Source organism: Triturus cristatus, chromosome 8, assembly GCF_964204655.1.
Source record: "Triturus cristatus chromosome 8, aTriCri1.1, whole genome shotgun sequence".
Taxonomy (NCBI): Eukaryota; Metazoa; Chordata; class Amphibia; order Caudata; family Salamandridae; genus Triturus; species Triturus cristatus.
This window is the reverse complement of record NC_140591.1, coordinates 1058993466-1059012315: the sequence shown is the minus strand read 5'-3', so window position 1 is coordinate 1059012315 and position 18850 is coordinate 1058993466. Positions and strand designations below refer to the sequence as shown.

The 18850-nt window shown below is 44.7% G+C and overlaps 1 protein-coding gene across 1 annotated transcript in view; it reads right to left on the bottom strand.

Moving 5' to 3' along the window:
• The window catches only part of LOC146805380 (sodium/hydrogen exchanger 2-like), a 588486-nt gene extending 573746 nt beyond the window's left edge, over positions 1-14740 (bottom strand). Inside the window, exon 1 of the mRNA XM_085622598.1 lies at positions 13707-14740. Coding sequence (XP_085478724.1) covers positions 13707-13983 — 277 coding nt within the window. The 5' untranslated portion in view covers positions 13984-14740. The remainder of the gene's footprint in view (positions 1-13706) is intronic.
• Positions 14741-18850: the final 4110 nt, after the last annotated feature.

The window sequence follows — 18850 nt, the reverse complement described above, 5'->3', positions numbered from 1 at the left end:
ACAGGAGAGAAAGCTGCAGCATAACAGACCATAAAGGGCAGGAGGGATGGATCAGGGGCATTACAATGGAACAGACAAGCCAGGAGGGAGGGAATAGGGGTCTGCACATGGAAACAGAGGGCTGGCAGTAAGTGGGCAGGGCAGGAGCAGCAAGATGACCATGGAGGTCAGGCAGGATGGGCACTTGAAACAAGACACACCATGGAGAGGAACAATGAGACTATGATGGCATACACACAGACCATGGAGGGAAGGTGGGAGGGGGTCAGGGGCAACTAGCTGACCACACAGGGAAGGTGGGAGGGGCCATGGCAGCACAGAAGATCATGCATGGAAAGCGAGAGGGTTAGTGGCAGCACAATGGCTAGGATGGGCAAGAAGGAGCATGCAGGGGCATGCACAAAGGACCATGGAGGATAGAAGGGAGAGTCAGGACCTGGGCACAGACAAGAGAGTTCAGGGGAAGGGGCCTCACAACAGACCGCGCGGGGCAGGCAGGAGGAGCAGTTGCAGCACAACAGACCAGGGAGGGCAGAAAGGTGTGGCAGTAAAATGGACCATGGAGGACAGGAGGAAGGGGATAGGGGCATGGCATGTGGACAGGCAGGGTGGAGGTGGCAGGGACAGGTTACAGTCATCTGACAATGCTAGGCAGGTGGGACAAGAGTGGCAGCTCAACAGAACACTCAGAGTAGATAGGAGTGGCAGGTCCATTGCACATGGAGGGCAAAAAGCATGGAGCAGGGGCATGCACAAAGACATCGGAGGGCAGGGGGAAGGAGAATAGGGGCAGCAAGCTAAGCACAGAGGCTAAGCAGGAGGTCCATGATGATCCATAGAATTGGGCAATGGAGGGCATGAGTAGTGGACTGGTACATCATGCTAAATGGAGGGCAGTGGCAGCACATCAGAACATGCATGGCAGGAGGGAGGAGGCTAGTCCATTGATTCAGACAACAGAGGATAGGAAGGAGGTGGATGGGGCAGCAACCTAACTGTTCAGAGAAGGTGGGTATTAGGAACTTTATTGTTTTTAAAATGTGTGTCTGTGCAAACTACTTAAAATATGAACAAGCATGCAGCATAATCTCATTTTTATTCAGGAAGAAGAGGACGTTTTTGACTGTGACTCCGGGCTCACTTGGCAGAAACACCCCCTGACCCTCCACCCCCCATCGCAAAATGTAATGCCCGTGAAAAGGGTAGGTGGATGCAGTGTTATATAGAACATAGTCCTGAGAGCACGATTGAAAATGAAAACTAGATATAGTATATAGTATAAACTATGCACCATAAAGTGTGAAATAAGATGAACCGGGGTGTGAAATATAATATGCAATACATTGTGCGCAATGACAGATTCATTGGAGAGCGCGAGATAGCACAGGCACTAGCGCGTGCTATGCGATATGCGCCTTGGAGTGTAATATGCACAGGGCAGTGTTGTGTTACCTAACTAGTCTCTAAAGTTGTAATATAAAATATGTGCTGGGGAGTGTAACGCTGCATATGCACTGTGACAAAGATATGGATCCCGGAATCGTAATATGTATGGCATAGCGCTGTGCGTTATAACATAGGCATCGAGGAAGGCACGTTAGATGGGGCAATATAACCTGTGCAAAGGCAAGTGTGGCATGACATATTCACGGGGCCGTGTTACAGTGCACATGGGTTAGAGAGTGTCATAGCATACACGCTATCTGATGGAATACAACACAGAGGTGTGTGGCACTTGGCGGGCACTGGTGGGTGTAACACAGCATTGGGCTCAGCCAGGAGCACGCTGTGACTCTCAAGTGAGGTTTGTCTCCTTTCCAGCGAGTAAAATAAAAAGTATTACACATCCGGCGATGGATGTGTGTTTTATTCACCGTGAGGGGGGTTTCTTGCATAGTTTGGTCGAATTTTTATCAAATCTCCTTTGAATGGCTTGGTGTGCGTGTGTATTAAATGTGCCCGTCAATAGCTACACATGTTTGTATAAATAAACGACAAGGGTGTCTACTTGGAGAGTACCCACCGGCAGGGGCGCCGGGATTAGGCACGGTAGGGCGTCAGACATGTCAGAGCTTCACTAGTGGTGTAAATACATTCCACGTGGATTCATTGTATGCATAGTCGCCTTTTAATGAATATCACGCAAATCGTCATGGTGATAGGTACATACGGTTTGTCCAGCATGTCCTAGGTGTGTCTATAAATATATATTTTTTAAAAATAATAAAAAACAAAGGCTGGCCCCGGGGGATGGGGTCCCCGGGGCCATAAGTGGCCTGAGGAGGGGGGCAACGCAGCCCCCCTCCTAAGGATTTTTTTTTTAAAAAGGCCATGACCCGGGTGTTGGGGTCCCCGGGGCCGATTAAGGCCTTGGGAGGGCCAAAATAATTATTTCAACAAAAAAAAAATTAGGGTGCAGGCCCTGGGGGATGGGGTGGCCAGGGCCAATAAATTAGAAAAAGAAGGGGGGCCACACAGCCCTGCTTCTTAAAAAAATAAAATCGCGCCGGAGGCCACGCCCCCTCCTTGCAGCACTCTGCAAATGTGCCCCCTGGCCAGTTGTAAGATGGGGAATTAATTCCCCTTCAATACTGAGGGTCCCTGAGGGCCAACTAGCCCAACAGATATCTCCAGTATGCGCCAGGGAGCTGCGTTGCAGACAGGTGTTCTGAGGCCACGCCACTTTTTACACCTCTATGCAACGCAGCTCTGTGGCGCTTACTGGAGGTACCTTGTGGGCTAGTTTGACCCTAGGGACCCTTAGGATTCAAGGGGACTTAACCTCTCAACTTAGAATGGCCACAGGGCGCGTTTACACAGTGGTGAAGGGAGGGGATGGGGCTTGAGGTGACGTGTGCAAACACGCCCTGTGGTGCGTTTTAAATTGGGGAAATAATTCCCTTTCAATCCTGAGGGACCCTGGGGGCCAACTAGCCCACCAGGTGCTTCCAGTAAGCGCCACTGGTCTGCGTTGCAGAGAGGTGGTGCAGGCCATGCCCCTTTTTACACCTCTCTGCAATGGGGCTTACTGGACATACCTAGTGGGCTATTTTGCCCCTAGGGACCCTCAGGATTCAAGGGGACTTAATCTCCCAACTTAAAAAATGGCCACAGGGCGTGTTTACACAGTGGGGAAGGGAGGGGACGTGGCCTGAGGTGACGTGTGCAAACACGTACTATGGCACTTTTTAAGTTGGGGAAATAATTCCCCTTCAATCCTGAGGGACCCTGGGGGCTAACTAGCCTACCAGGTGCTTCCAGTAAGCGCCACTGCGCTGCGTTGCAGAGAGGTAGTCCAGGCCGTGCCACTTTTTACACCTCTCTGCAACGCAGCTCTGTGGCGCTTACTGGAGGTACCTAGTGGGCTAGTTGGACCCTAGGGACCCTCAGGATTCAAATTATCTTAGTATCCAAACTAAAAACGGCCACAGGGCGTGTTTACACAGTGGTGAAGGGAGGGGACAGGGCCTGAGATGACGTGTTCAAACAGGCCCAGTGGTGTGTTTTAAGTTGGGGAAATAATTCACCTTCAATCCTGAGGGACCCTGGGGGCCAACTAGCCCACCAGGTGCTTCCAGTAAGCGCCACTGCGCTGCATTGCAGAGAGGTGGTCTAGGCCGTGCCCCTTTTTACATCTCTCTGCAACGCAGTTCTGTGGCGCTTACTGGAGGTACCTAGTGGGCTAGTTGGACCCTTGGGGCCCTCAGGATTCAAGTGGACTTAATCTCCCAACTTAAAACGGCCACAGGGTGTTTACACAGTGGGGAAGGGAGGGGACGGGGCCTGAGGTGACGTGTGCAAACACACCCTGTGGCGCGTTTTAAGTTGGGGAAATAATTCCCCTTCAATCCTGAGGGTTCCTGGTGGCCTACTAGCCCACCAGGGGCTTCCAGTAAATGCCACTGCGCTGCGTTGCAGAGAGGTGGACTAGGCTGTGCCCCTTTTTACACCTCTCTGCAACGCAGATCTGTGACGCATACTGGAGGTACCTAGTGGGCTAGTTGGACCATAGGGACCCTCAGGATTCAAAGGGACTTAATCTCCCAACTTTAAACGACCACAGAGAGTGTTTGCACAGTGGTGAAGGGAGGGGACGGGGCCTGAGGTGACGTGGGCAAACACGCCCTGTGGAGCACTTTAAGAGGTAGTTTTAATTCCCCTGCCCTATTATATACTAGTGGCTTACAGAGGAGGTTTTGCTAATCACAGGGAGACCCCAATGCATAGTGTTCCCTAGTGTATGTAGGTGTTTTCACTGTATTCTAAGTGTCTTTTAACATAGCACTGGCTCTAGGACTGGTTAGTCAGATGCAGTTACCACCAGTATCCATCTGAAAAAGTTGATGGTACAGGAGGATTTTGCAACAAGGCTTCTTTCTGCTCTTCTGTTTGATCTTTCTGCACGTTTTCCCTCTTCCTGCACTTTTCTTCATCTTTGAGGACTTCTGTTGCTTCTTTCTGCCTTTCTTTTTTTATTTCTGTGCGTTTTTTCTTCTTTCTTCTCAAATCCTACCTCTGTAGGCATAGTTAGAAATTAGCATTTAAAAAACCTTTGAAATTCACTGGAAAAAACCATAGGTTTCAGGCACGTTATAGTTAGGAATTAGCATTTAAAAAACCTTAGAAATTCACTGCAAAAACCATAGGCTTCAGGGGCGTTATAGTTATCTGGACATTTCACTCGTACATAAGCATAGACCCCCGTTATAGTTAGTTCAGCTAAATATAACTCGTGCACCCGCAATGCACTGCTGATGACGTCACATATTGCATCACTTATGACATGGCCAGTGACATCCCTCATGACATCACTGATGACATCTCAAATGACATCACTCATGACATCACTGATGACATCATCCTTGTGATAGAGTGGCAGACCTCCTCTCACCCCAATATAACCTTTGATACACACATTCAAAAATAGAAACTAACATTTTCAAAACAATGGACATACCAATACCAGTTACAACAACCTATTCAGTAATTCTAAGATCCACATACACATCCACTTATTCACCAACAGTCCTATACAGTCACTCATACATGTACTCACTCATCATATGTAGTCATACCCCTATACATCCTTTTACACACCGCCACTCATCCATAGAGTTACTCACACACATAGTCACTCATGCTAATAAGGAATCAAATATCCATTTACTTGCATATACAGTTATGCACACACCACCACACTTACTTCTACAGAAACTTACACATACTTAGTCTTTTAAACAATCACTTATAGAAACACATACTTATTCATACAGGAACTCTTCCAATCTCTCATTCTCACATATACTCACTTATATATACCAATAGTCACATATACTAGTTTAAAACAAATGTAGTTATTCATAAAGACACTATTAAGACAGTCATTCACTCACTAACAAACCCATACACACACTCATCCACTCATACTGTCCTGCACACATGCTGTCTTCAACACATACAAACAGTGAGTCACTCATTCATGCATCTATGCACTACGTAATACCCCCCACCAAACCATACAGACACTCAATTATACTGATACTCAAAAAACCAACTAATAACCTATATAGACACTCATATAGCTATTCACCAACCCATGCAGTCACTTATACACAAAGTGAGAGACTGATACACATATTTACATATTGAAACATTACTCACTAACCCATGTATTCACTAAGATACACTTAATCAGTCAGTTATACAATCAATTTTTGAAAACAAAATCATCCATTTAGACACTTATATACCCATTTATTCTTCCATCGACCTTGAGATATACATATATAAAACATATTTAATTTTCAGAAAAATACACATTCACTGGATAATGTCATCAGTGATGTAATTTGAGATGTCATGAGTGATGTCATGAGTGATGTCACTGACCATGTCATGAGTGATGTAATATGTGACATTATCAGCAGTGCATTGCGGGCGCGTCAGTTATAGTTAGCTGAACTAACTGTAACGGGGGAATTTATATGGTTTTGTACGAGTGAAATGTCCAGCTAACTATAACGCCCCTGAAACCTATGTTTTTTTGCAGTGAATTTCTAAGGTTTTTTAAATGCTAGTTCCTAACTATAACGTGCCTGAAACCTATGGTTTTTTCAGTGAATATATATATATATATATATATATAAACAAACTTCTCTCTCGCTTCACCCCGAGTCCCAGGGTTCGTCGCAGCAAAGGAAAGCACGGCACCACAGAGAACACTCCGTTAGTATTTATTCAGCATAAATCATCAAGAACACGCACAAAAGGACGGTCGACGCGTTTCGGCACTCAGCCTTCAACTGGACCATAGAGTCCTATTGTCCAGAGTGTCTTTTTAAAGCAACATTTTCAAATTAATAGTAGAAAGTGAAAACATACTGGACATACATCGCATCGTCGATCAAGATATGTTATTTAAAAGTAAATGAGAATTTAGATCAGTTGCGAATCACAATAATTCATCCTCCACGGTATTTGTTGTTAATTCGGATAATGTTAGAAAATTATTACAATTAATCTCAGGCAATCTGGAATTGAAGATGAATCACGATCATTGTAAAGTACCTTAAGCCTGTCAGAGAATCTTATTGAAGTTAGGCAATCCTAGATAATGTAGTCTAAGATGATTATTTACATAAAGTATGTAACATCAGTAGACAAAGTGCATTTTTTGTCAAAATTCATAACGTTACCAACCTAGAATCATCTAAAGAATTCCAAATGTTGCAAAGTGAAATTCATATGTCTATGTCAACAACAATCAAGGAGTAGGTGGATATATATATATATATATATATATAAAACAGAGTGGTGGTATCCACCCTGTAGCTATAGTTAGGGTTACCGGAGATACCAGAGATAGAAATTTCTCCAATTTTTGCCTCTAAATAACTTTGTGCCTGTTTGACGTATCCCAAACAAGCCACCATTGTGTTTTCATTTGAACTTTCCAGGCTAATCCCTCCTTCTATATTGGTAGATGATGGCAAGTTTCAACATGCATGGCCAAAAGGGCGCGAAGAAAAAAGAGGGGCTCCAAACAGGTTTTGTTCCCAATGTATTTTCCATAGACTTATTGTATTGGACATAACGTGAAAACGACTAGTCGGATTTGGCTGAAATTTGGCAGGATTATAGATTTTGGGGTGCAGCAGATCCTTTTGGTTGTAAAGGTATGTAGGGTAAGTATTTTTTAAGTTATAAGGGGATAAGTCTTAGTAATATCTGTTGTTTCTGTAATTTTGTGGTAATTTCACGAAATTACCATGTACCTGCAAGTGACAAGGCATTATATCATTAGCTAATGGCTGCCTGTACAAAAGTTAAAGGCAGCCAGGTGTAAAATACAGGTAAGAGTAGGTTTTGTTATTTTTCCCTACCTTTTCTCACTTAAATAAACTAGTAATAGGTAGAGAAAAATAATTACAATATTTAATACGTTCTAAAAAAATACTAGAGTACCTCAGTTGTACCCAAAACTTTTTTTTAAATGTATTAAAATATCACCATAATACACTATAGTTTACTAATATAGTGTCCTGCAGTGTATTTTAAATTTTTTGCATATTTTTTAAAAATCTAACAAATTATGATGCAGTGTGCAAATTGCACTAAAAGACAATACAAGTTAAAGAATTAAATAAAATGGGTAAATTGGCTAAAAAAGAAACAGTTATTTGCTAAATACTAGCGAGATATACCATAAACTTCTTTTAAATATATGGAAAGATTTGAATTCTTTTCTATGCCTTTTAACACTTTAATAAAGTGATAATAGGTAGGGGAAAAGAATAAAAAGTACTAGTTACCTATATATAAGACCCTAACCCAAAATGCAGCCGCATTGTAGGCAAAAGTGCTGTGGTGTACTGTGGCACAATGTATCACTAACACTCAGAATTCTTATTGCATTCTATTACCCTTGCGTCACACATAGTATCACGTGGCCAGCGCAATACCTAAAACAGATTTTCAAAGAAACGCAAGTCTACCATACATGGCCGTATGTTGGTTGATAAATCTGGATAAACACAAGGAATCACAAATGGCTGTTGTGTTACTTTTCACACCATATTCTAGATTCCTACCTAATGTCATCTGTATCCATGTGCCACTCTATTCACCTCCACTCCACTCCACTCTATGCTACTCCACTCTATGCTACTTAACTCTATCTATTCCACCGTACACTACTCCACTGCTCACCACTCCACCCAATGCCCCTAGACTCTATGTCAGTCCACTGTATGCTACTATGCTATACGCTATTTCATTCTATGTCCCCATAATGTTTGCCACTCCACTCTACACCAATCCAGTGTCTGCTACTCCACTATACGCAATTACACTCTACACTATTCCACTGTACACAGCTTCATTCTACAGCACTCCTCTGTATGGTATTCAACTCTACCCCACTCTAGTGCACGCCAATCCACTGTACACCACTCTAGTGTGTGCATTCCATTATACTCCACTACACTCTATGGTATTCCACTGTACGCCACTCAAGTGTACACCACTCCGATCTATGCCACTCCACTCTACGCTACTTCACTGTACCCACTCCACTCTATGCCACTCCACTGTATGGTATTCTATTCTACTCCAGTCTACGCTACTGTGCTGTATGCCGCTCCTCTGTATGCTACTCCAGAATAAACTGTAACACTGTGCGCCACTCCACTGTACGGCTACTCCAATCTATGCTATTACACTGCACGCCACTCCACTGTACGCCACTGCATGTTATGCCACTACAGTGTACAATAACCCACTCTATGCCACTCCATTGTATGCTATTGCATTGGATGCCATTCCAGTCTATGCCACTTACTCTTTGTTATTCAACTTTGTCCTACTGCAGTACACATCCCTTCAGTCTATGCCACACAACTGTGCGCCTCTCCGCTCTATGCTACTCCACTCTATGCTATTTGACAGTATGCCAGTCCACTGTACTACACTGTACGCTATTCCACTGTACTGCACTACATTCTACTCCACTCTACACTATTATACTGTATGCAACTCCACTCCCCTGTATGTTATTCCACTCTACCCCGCTCCACTATACACCACTTTAGTTTACACCACTTCAGTCTATGCTATTACAATGTACGCAACTCCAATCTACGCCCCTCCACTATAAGTTTTTCCACTGTACCCCACTCCACTGTGCACCACTGTAGTGGGCATCTGGCCACTCTATGCTACCCTACTCTCTGCTACTAAAGTTTTTGCTATTCCACTCTATGCCACTGCACTGAATGCCAGTGCATTCAAAACCATTCCACTGTATTCCACTCCACTCTAAGTCACTCCACTGTATGCTATTCCACTTTATGCTACTCCACTAGATGGTAGTCTCCTATGTGCCATTCCAGTTTATGCCACTCAACTGTACACCTCTTCATTTCATGCTATTCCATTCAACAACACTTCGCTATACACCACTCCACTGTCTTATATCCCACTCTACACCACTCCAATGAATGCCACTCCTGTGTATAAAACTCCCCTCCACACCACTCCACTGTACGCTACTGTCCTATATGCTATTCCATTGTATGCCACTCCACTCTCTGCTACTGTAGTATATACTATACCACTCTACAACACTGCACTGAATGGAACTCCACTCTACACTTTTCCAGTGTCTGCCACTCCAGTCTACGCCTCTTCACTGTTAACTATTCCAATATATTCCACTCCAATAGACGGTACTCAAATCTATACCACTCCAGTGTATCCCACCAAACTGTACACGACTCCATTCTACGCTGTTCCAATAGACAACACTTCACTTTACGCCACTCCACTGTATTATATTTAACTCCACTCCACTGTAGTCCACTCCACTATATGCTACTGCACTATATAGTATTCCTCTCTATGCCAGTCCACTCTACGCTATTTCACTGTATGGCACTGCATTGAATGACAGTCCACAGTACATCAGTGTAGTGCACTGAATAACACTTGGCGAGATGCCACTGCACTCCACTCCTCTCTACGATACAGCACTCCACTGTATGATACACCAGTGCACTTTATGACACTCTCATCCAGTGTATTCTATGAAACTCCTCTTAATGACACTCCACTGAATGATACTCTGGTACACCCTAGTCTACTCTATGCCACTCCTCTCTACAACACTGTACGGTACTCTATGGCAGTCAATGATGGGCTGCTGTACTGTACGACACGCGACTCCACTGTGCAACACGCCGCTCTACTTTAACGTACTCCACTTCACTATACGACACACCACACCACTCAAGTGTATAAGACTTTACTCCACTGTACCTAGCCCACTTCACTCTACTTCACTACACTGTATTTCCCTCTACAATACTCCAGTCTACCACACTACAGCGTATCCCCTCTCCTCTGTTGTGCTATAAGATACTCCAATTGATGACACACTAATAAATGACACTCGACACTACGATTTGAAACACACTTTCGTTAAATAATAAAAACCAATGAAATTCAATGAAAAAACAAAAGTTAGGGATAAGTTATAATTTGGAAAACTTTATTTATTCTTTCTATACAAACACAACTTAAACTAGAAAAACTTTCGAAATTCGAAGGTTACAGTTGTAACTTACATTTTTAATTTACACACTGCCTTCAAATTACTAAAAGTCCTGCACCACTCTATCTATTGTTGTCACCTCACTCACCACACTACATTTACTATGACTGGCACCTTATCCATGTACTGGTGAGGCCCTTCCATATGAAATCACCCGTACCATGTAAAATGATAGTATTTATAACAACACTTGTGACATCTTAAATGACATCATTGGTGAGAATACTGTGCCTGTGGCAGATGTTACAGTGTCCTGAGGTTTGCTAGGCAATTGAGATACACAAGGCATTTGTCACAGAGGACCCATGGCCTCTATAATGAAAAACTGAGTCCACTCTGAGCATCCCCTAGCTCTCTTATCAGAGCCCATGGTTAACAGTGACAGGCAATTTATCAGGTCTGGAAAAATGCATTGTGTCTCTGAGGTTAGGTGTTCATTATAGTTTAAATACATTAAGTCTACCTAGAGGCTGTGTTAGGCCTCTGTCAGGAGAGGCTTAAGGATAATGTCTCAATGGTGTTGCAGCCTGTAGCTTTAAATACATAGTCAAAAGCAATAGGCCTTTATTATTTATTGTGATTGTGTTGGCAAAATCTGTATACCTATTTGCTTATTGTGAAGAGTTCATAGTAATTCAGTAGACTTATTTAAGGATATTGGAGTTTTCCATGTTACGGTCTGCAGGCACACAGCTTGTCACTAGATATCTTCCACACTACCAAACGGAGCTGACGGCTGCTGCTAGTTCTACATTAGATTCATCGCACGCTGGCCCTTATCAAGAAGGCCCATGCAGCCATACTACATATATGCATTCTCTCCCAGGACCGCACTTGATGCCCTGAAGAAGTTCATTGTATATGAACGAAACGCGTTGGCTTGCAATTTTCTGTATTTGTATTCTTATGAAAATAAGGGACTCATTAAGACAACTAAAATCAATACTATATGACTTATTGACAAACTATCTTTATCAACGGGTGGTGCACCACTCCAAATCTTGGGTTCATTCATTATCTGCATCACAGCTGGCACCCAACAACGGCAGGTGCTGGAGTAGCTTGTGCACACTCAGCCGGATTTATTGTTGAATCAAACACGAAGGGAACACAGCAGGGGAGTGCGGTCGCTGTGTCCGCCGTTGCCCGTAACTGTACTCTGCTTAGATATCTTTCAGATAATGACAGCAAACTATACTTAAGGAGTTAGTTTCCCTCTGTGATAAATATTTAGAGCAGGTGAGGCTTCATTTATTAATTTTTTTTTAAATGTTATTTCCTCTGTCATTGTGCTGTCAATTTAGTATATTGTTTTAATGACAGTATTTACTATATATTATTGTGAGGCGATCATAGTATTATTTTGTGTACATTATTTTTTCTTTTTAAGAGTAAAACCACGAACAGGCAAATGATTTATTGAGTGTTAATGTGTTGTTGATCTATGAGTTTCCAAACCATCTCACCTTCCTGTGGAAACCTTAGACTTTTCTGCTTTAACTATCTTGAGAATCAAGTGTTAAAGGGTTGTGCTCACTTTGCAATTTGGAGTGACAATGGACCCCAAGAAAGCAGTGATGAATGAGCTCAGTTGACACAATTGAGGCCCAATAAACCCAGGACACCCTTGTACCCCCTGAAAAAGTTCTCACAACAACCCATCTATCTCATTGAGGGCATACAAAGATGAACTCAACCGACGTTTCTATAGGATCCCTGCATGAGTCAAGCCATCATTTAAATCCTATTGCTGCTCATCATGCACCTCAATAACACAGCCCCTGTGTGTCCATGCAGAAGGACCAACCTCCACCTCCCTTTCATTAAGGCTGGTATCTCTTCATCTTGCACTTCAGGGTATGCCATTTTTTCCTCTCCTTCGGATGAGTCTTACAAATCTTCCTCTTCCCTTCTCCCTACATATGGACCCTCACCTAGGACACATCTGTAGCACAGATGTTACAAGATGCATTCCACACTGTTGCATAACACGAAATACATTTACCTTAAGGCAATTCTGCATTCATTTTTACATTTAAAGTGACAATGCCAAAGGTTGGCCCTACTTGCTTTTTACAGCCTAATAACATGGATTTCGATCCCTAAAGGTGTTCATCATCAAGTGGAAGTTCGTATTTGTCTCTGTAATTTCATGAAGTTATTCACAGCTATGTTTCCTCGCCCTAACACTGAATATGATTGGCTGGATCACCTTGTTTGCTTTGCCCAAGGGCGTTTTTTTTTAAAAAAAATTACAGGGTTATTTACATTTTTATTGTGTGTGCCATAAGTTGTATAGATGTGTATAGATGTGCGATACAGGTTTTGACAACTCTGTCAGATATCACGCTATAATAAGATGCTTGTTTTTCATGTAGCTTTCGTACAGTCAACCTTGGCTTTTTAAATGCATTCCTCGGTGTCAGCCTTCTAGTTTCTATGGAGCGATAGTAGAGCGCCTGCTTATATTGATTGAATATATTTCTCTTTTATACCTATCGTTATTCTTGCTTTCCACGAAATACAGTTTCCTTGCTATGCAAGATTGCAAGTACTTCCTTTGGTGCGGGACTACAAGTAACCACTGTGGGTTAAACCTGTTCCATTCACGACAAACCTCTTCCTTTATAGTTACCCTGAAATGTATTTTGTCTGAACTGAACGTAAACCCACTAAAAACTTAATTCAAGGGAAATATGGGAGTTCGGACATGTTACATTTAATCAAGAACAAACATTTCAGGAAAACTTACTTGAATGTGTCTAGCCAATTTTTCTGCCACACAAAAATCAAAAGTTAAAGTTGCTAATAAAATTGGCTGTAAATGAGCTAGCTTTGATAAATACTGGAAAATGTTCGGGCAGCAGTACTATAATTTTGGGATGTTCCAGTACCCCTGCAATTGTCATTTGTTGGGCACACACAATTTAGGACAAAACTTGTAATCCCATTATAGGGCAATAGCAAATCCTTTCTGAGGGCATACATAACAAAGAAGGGAGGGGTGGGGGAAATTTGGTGTCAAGAGTATTCAATTGTTCCTCTTTGTCATGTGGTGTTTGTCCTAAGTATGAAAGCGGTTAGTTGTGTCACTCACCTATTTTAGCAAGAGATGCCAGCAGTATCCACAGGGTGATCTCAAAGGGAATCTGCACGTGAGGGTAATCGAGAGTGAAGACGGGCAGCCTGATCTCGTCCCCTTGAGACATGGTGGTCACCATGCTTTGGCTAAGACCTCCAGGGACGGTGCTGGCCCCCAGGCCCACAGCACCGAGCGCGGCATCGGAAGCGGTTACGGTGTGCCCCTGGAGCACCCCCCATCCTATCCAGGCAGCAAGGGAGAGGCTGAGCTGGGAAGAGGCAGGTGAGCTCATGTCTGACCTGCACACCTTGGGACCGATCTGACAGCTCCGAAGTCTGCTGTTATGGGAGGGGCTGCGCGCACGTCTTCCTCGAATTCATGGTGTCCCGCGATCAGGTGAACAGGAGGTGACCATGTGAAAGACTCACGACGGAATGTTACCCGGGAGGTGCATCTACCATCGCCAGTCTCACTTCCTGCTTGCTGTACTGGAATCGATGCAGTGCGTTCAGTGGAACAGGTGCAGGGAGAACGCCTCCTCAGACACAAGAAACACCAACACAGGTGCCTAGTTCAGAAAGACTCCTCTCCAGAGTCCTAGTGAGACTGGCAAGCGTCACGACTCAACAACAGCAGCAACAGGCTACAGAAAGTCGGCGTGAATAGCCGAAGCACACAAAGCAGCCAAAAAATCCCCGCGAGCCCGCGGCGCGCTACTTCGGAGACCTTCAGTGACCCAGAAGTCTGAATCATAAGGCAATGAAAGGCGCGCTTACTCCAGAATAGCGAGCAGGCGTGGGCTGCATTACGCACTGCGATTTCTACATATAAAAGGTGCGAACTGAACTGTTCATTTGCCGTTTCATGAAGAGAGAGGCTGGCTTGGGCAGTGCGTGTTGCCCGGAAAATGTGTTCCTAATGGTGGACACTGTTCTTTCCTGCACAGAGAGAAAATGGTCCGAACTAAGGACTGCGGCAGCGTTTATTTCCGAAATCGCTCGGCGTTGTGCTTGCTTGCCCTCTACTGCGTTTTGGAAACCCGACTCTCTGTCACTGAGGGCTATTTCAGGTGTGATGGTGGCACGGTGACGTACCTCATGTATAATGAATCACAGGGGGAGGAGCGCTGCGCTGCTACAGCCGAGGGAGCTTTAAAACATACACAGTGTGTTCGCTGTGGCATGCCATGCCCACCACGGGGACTTACAGTACCTTTTTTTAAAAGCTTGGCACAGGCAGTGAGAAAACTGTTGAACCCAGGCTCGTAGAGGGGAGGGGGGGGGGGGAGAACTCTGCGGTGGGGCTTCCCAGTCCTAGCACGGACCGCGAGACTTCAAAGGGAGGTGACAAACGACTCCTTTTATAGTGAACATATTGCACAGGAGGAAATTGTCCCATGTCGTGCGTAAGATGCACAATTATTAATACGTTTTTGCCAATACCTCAATTTCTATGAAAATATTCACATTTTCACAGTGCATGCATTTGCTTAACATTCATTTTAGAAATCCTTATTCTACAAAATAACACACGACATCACGGAACGCAAGGTTTTGAACTGCTGGCATGCTCGCTAGTGCGAAACTAATATATAGCCAAAAGTCTAGTATTTTGCCTAATAGAAAATCAGTGCAAAATAGCTGTATTGAAGTAAAGTGCACTAGGGCGTGTAGAAGAGATAAACGGCTCACGTACACTCTACGGTGATGAATGTGTAGAAAGGCAGCAGGCAAATAGTTTTTACAATGATAAGGCGCAAAAGGGAATCTTTCGACTCTAAGCCGACTTTGCAATACACTCATCCATTTCATACTAAACAGGCAACAGCGGAACCTTTTGAAAAACACGCCAACTTTATATGACTTTAAAAAGATAAAATGTGACCGGAGGAGGGGGAGTTCCTAGTCCATGAAGAGGAAAACGATATTCAGTGACAAGGGTGTGGATGCATCCATGACCAAGGGCAATATCTGTATCAGAAATGTGTCAGCATTCCGATTAAAAGGGACATATTTTCACCAATGGTACAAGCCAAGTGCACTGTTCACGACATGAAACATTAGCCTTATACTCCATTGTGTTGCATGGCCCGAGGCTCGATTATGCATGTCTTCTCTACTGACACACTCTAGCAGCAAGAAGTAGCAAAAGAAACACAGCAGGGATGTAGAAAGAAATGCATAGGATATGGAGTCCGAGGTCAGCGCTCCAGTGCACCTATGACCTCACAACAGAGCCACCAATGAGCAGCCAGTCCACTGTACAATCGTCTCTGCAGGGCAGCAAATCCTCCTCTTCTTTGCAGCAGAGAAATGTATTATATATGAGCTTTTTTATCGTCATTGTAAATGACTTTCTTTATTACCATTTAGAATATTTATATGTATTGATTTGCTTTAATATTTAACAGCTTTGTTAAGGCACTTTGAAATGTTGCTTTGTATAGCGTTACTTTGTACTGAGCGCCATTACAGGGCGGTGTGCTTCCTCCCTCAGCCACCATTGGCTCTTCACCTGCCTCCTTTGGGCAGCGCACAGAGACACTTTGTATCACCCCCCCAAACGTTGTGACATTTTTCTTTCACAAATTCTTGCCAGAAGACGGCATGCTAATACTTTGTTGCATTCTGTTTTCCTCTCACTCTGGTGCTTTTCATTGTAATTCTTTATAACGTCACACTTTGGGCTAACCTCTGTATAAAATAGTTTTATATCCAATTTTATAGTTTTCTTTCTCTATATTGAAAAAGGTAAAAAACGATTACTATATATATAAATTCCTAAGTAAATATTAGCAAATTTGAGATTTTTTGTTAAGACAGCTTGGCTTTTCGGAGTCTACATTTATAAGCTTAATATGGACTGCACCGAATAAAGTGACCTTAAAAGGCTTAACACGACTGAGCCCTCATTAACTTCAGAGGTTCATGACTGATTCTTCTGTGGACGAGGAATGCCTGAAAGGGCACACTGGACAGGTGTCTGTCTGTCAGTGATGGACAGGCAACTGTGAGAGAGCTTATTCAGTCAGCAGTGTCTGCATCGATTCGGCCTATGCAGGAGGCTATACTATAAGCCACAGGAGCCAGCAGTGGGGGCATACTACTTACCGTTTCGCAGAGGAGAGGACTTCACGTACCAGGAGGTAGAGGGGCAGCGTCATCAACAGCGGCCCCTCCCTCCCGCACCAGAAGTTTAAAGGAACCTCGCGCCTCCCGCTTCGCGGGACGCGCAGCGCCACCGGAGCCAGCAGTGGGGGCATACTACTTACCGTTTCGCAGAGGAGAGGACTTCACGTACCAGGAGGTAGAGGGGCAGCGTCATCAACAGCGACCCCTCCCTCCCGCACCCGAAGTTTAAAGGAACCTCACGCCTCCCGCTTTGCAGGACGCGCAGCGCCACAGGAGCCAGCAGTGGGGTCATACTACTTACCGTTTCGCAGAGGAGAGGACTTCACGTACCAGGAGGTAGAGGGGCAGCGTCATCAACAGCGGCCCCTCCCTCCCGCACCGGAAGTTTAAAGGAACCTCGTGCCTCCCGCTTCGCGGGACACGCAGCGCCACAGGAGCCAGCAGTGGGGGCATACTAAGCGTTTCACAGAGGAGAAGACTTCACGTTCCAGGAGGTAGAGGGGCAGCGTCATCAACGGCGGCCCCTCCCTCCCGCACCGGAAGTTTAAAGGAACCTCGCGCCTCCCGCTTCGCGGGACGCGCAGCGCCACAGGAGCCAGCAGTGGGGGCATACTACTTACCGTTTCGCAGAGGAGAAGACTTCACGTACCGGGAGGTAGAGGGGCAGCGTCATCAACAGCGGCCCCTCCCTCCCACACCGGAAGTTTAAAGCGACAACGTCCCTACCGCCTCGTGGGACGCGCGCGGGCGGTGCCGGGCTAAGCCCGGGCAAAGGGTGGGCCCGTTTAAGCCCGTTCAAGAACGTGCAAGGACGGGACGGGCCGCCCCTCTTTCATTTTGCCTGGGGGAATAACTTGTGAGTACATTGCATCCTACTCGTCTTATTGATCAACTGGTCTTGTCATGCCCCCAAAGGAGGCCAGAGGGAGAGTGGTTAATGCTAACCTCACAGGAACTATGGACCAGTTTATTACTAGGGTAAATAGTGTCATAGATCAGGAGATTACGATAATGGAACGTCGAGTCTCCCAGGACCTCGCGATGGCCAGGAGGTCTTCAATGGGGCACATTGCTAATGTGCGGTCTCCTGTCCTCCAAGGCCAAAATAATGGTATTGCTGTATCACCAACTTCAGAACCCCTGATTATACAGTCGTCATCCTGTGGTACAACTCATGCTGCCTTGGGGGAACATTCCACGGCTTCCGATTCGTTACTGACATCTCCCCATATGCTGCCGTCCTACCCTAGTATAGCAATGGATAACACCAGGCAGCTGCGGGAGAGACACCCAGGGGCTATTCCTAAGTATAAGCAAGGGTTGTCTAACAATAATGGCGGGAAGAAAAGGAAAGCCACGAGGCACACTAGAAACACTAGGACGATCCCTGCTATATTGGAGCAGCCCGCTACGGGTACTGCTGCCAATATAGTTGCACCTTTAGCTCACCCATCATCCACCAGAACAGCATGTCAGGCTGCAAGCGGTGGGACATGCCAAGCTGATAGGGCAGAGGGGATGGCCCCTAAGCTGACAAATATATGTGATATATTTAGACTTCTCCTTCGTCCAGTAGAGGATAGAATAAGTAAGATTGAACAGCTTTTATTAAGGATTGAGCATGACTTTGCGGGAATCATTGATCCCTTAAAGAAGGATGCTCATTCCAGGGTTTCCCAATTACTGGATAAAGTCAGAGGAGAAAATGTCCCAGCTGTCCCGGCTGTCCCGGGAGATCACTCAGCATTGACCTTAGATCAACAGGTCTTAATTGAAGCCAATAAGAGTACAGCTGTGGCTGCTGGTAGTAAATCTCACCAGGATAATACACTCCAGCTTAGTGAGGGTGGTGGGACCTTTATAGGCCAGGTTCCCAGGGTGAAAAATATTCTAAATTTACCCCCGGAAGCCTGTCCGTTTGTGGTAATTTTAGCAGGGGTCCCTGAATTGAGTAAGCATGAAGTTGAATCTCCTGCAACATTGAGGAACAGGGTTGTCCATTGGTTAAATCAAAATAGACCATTGCCA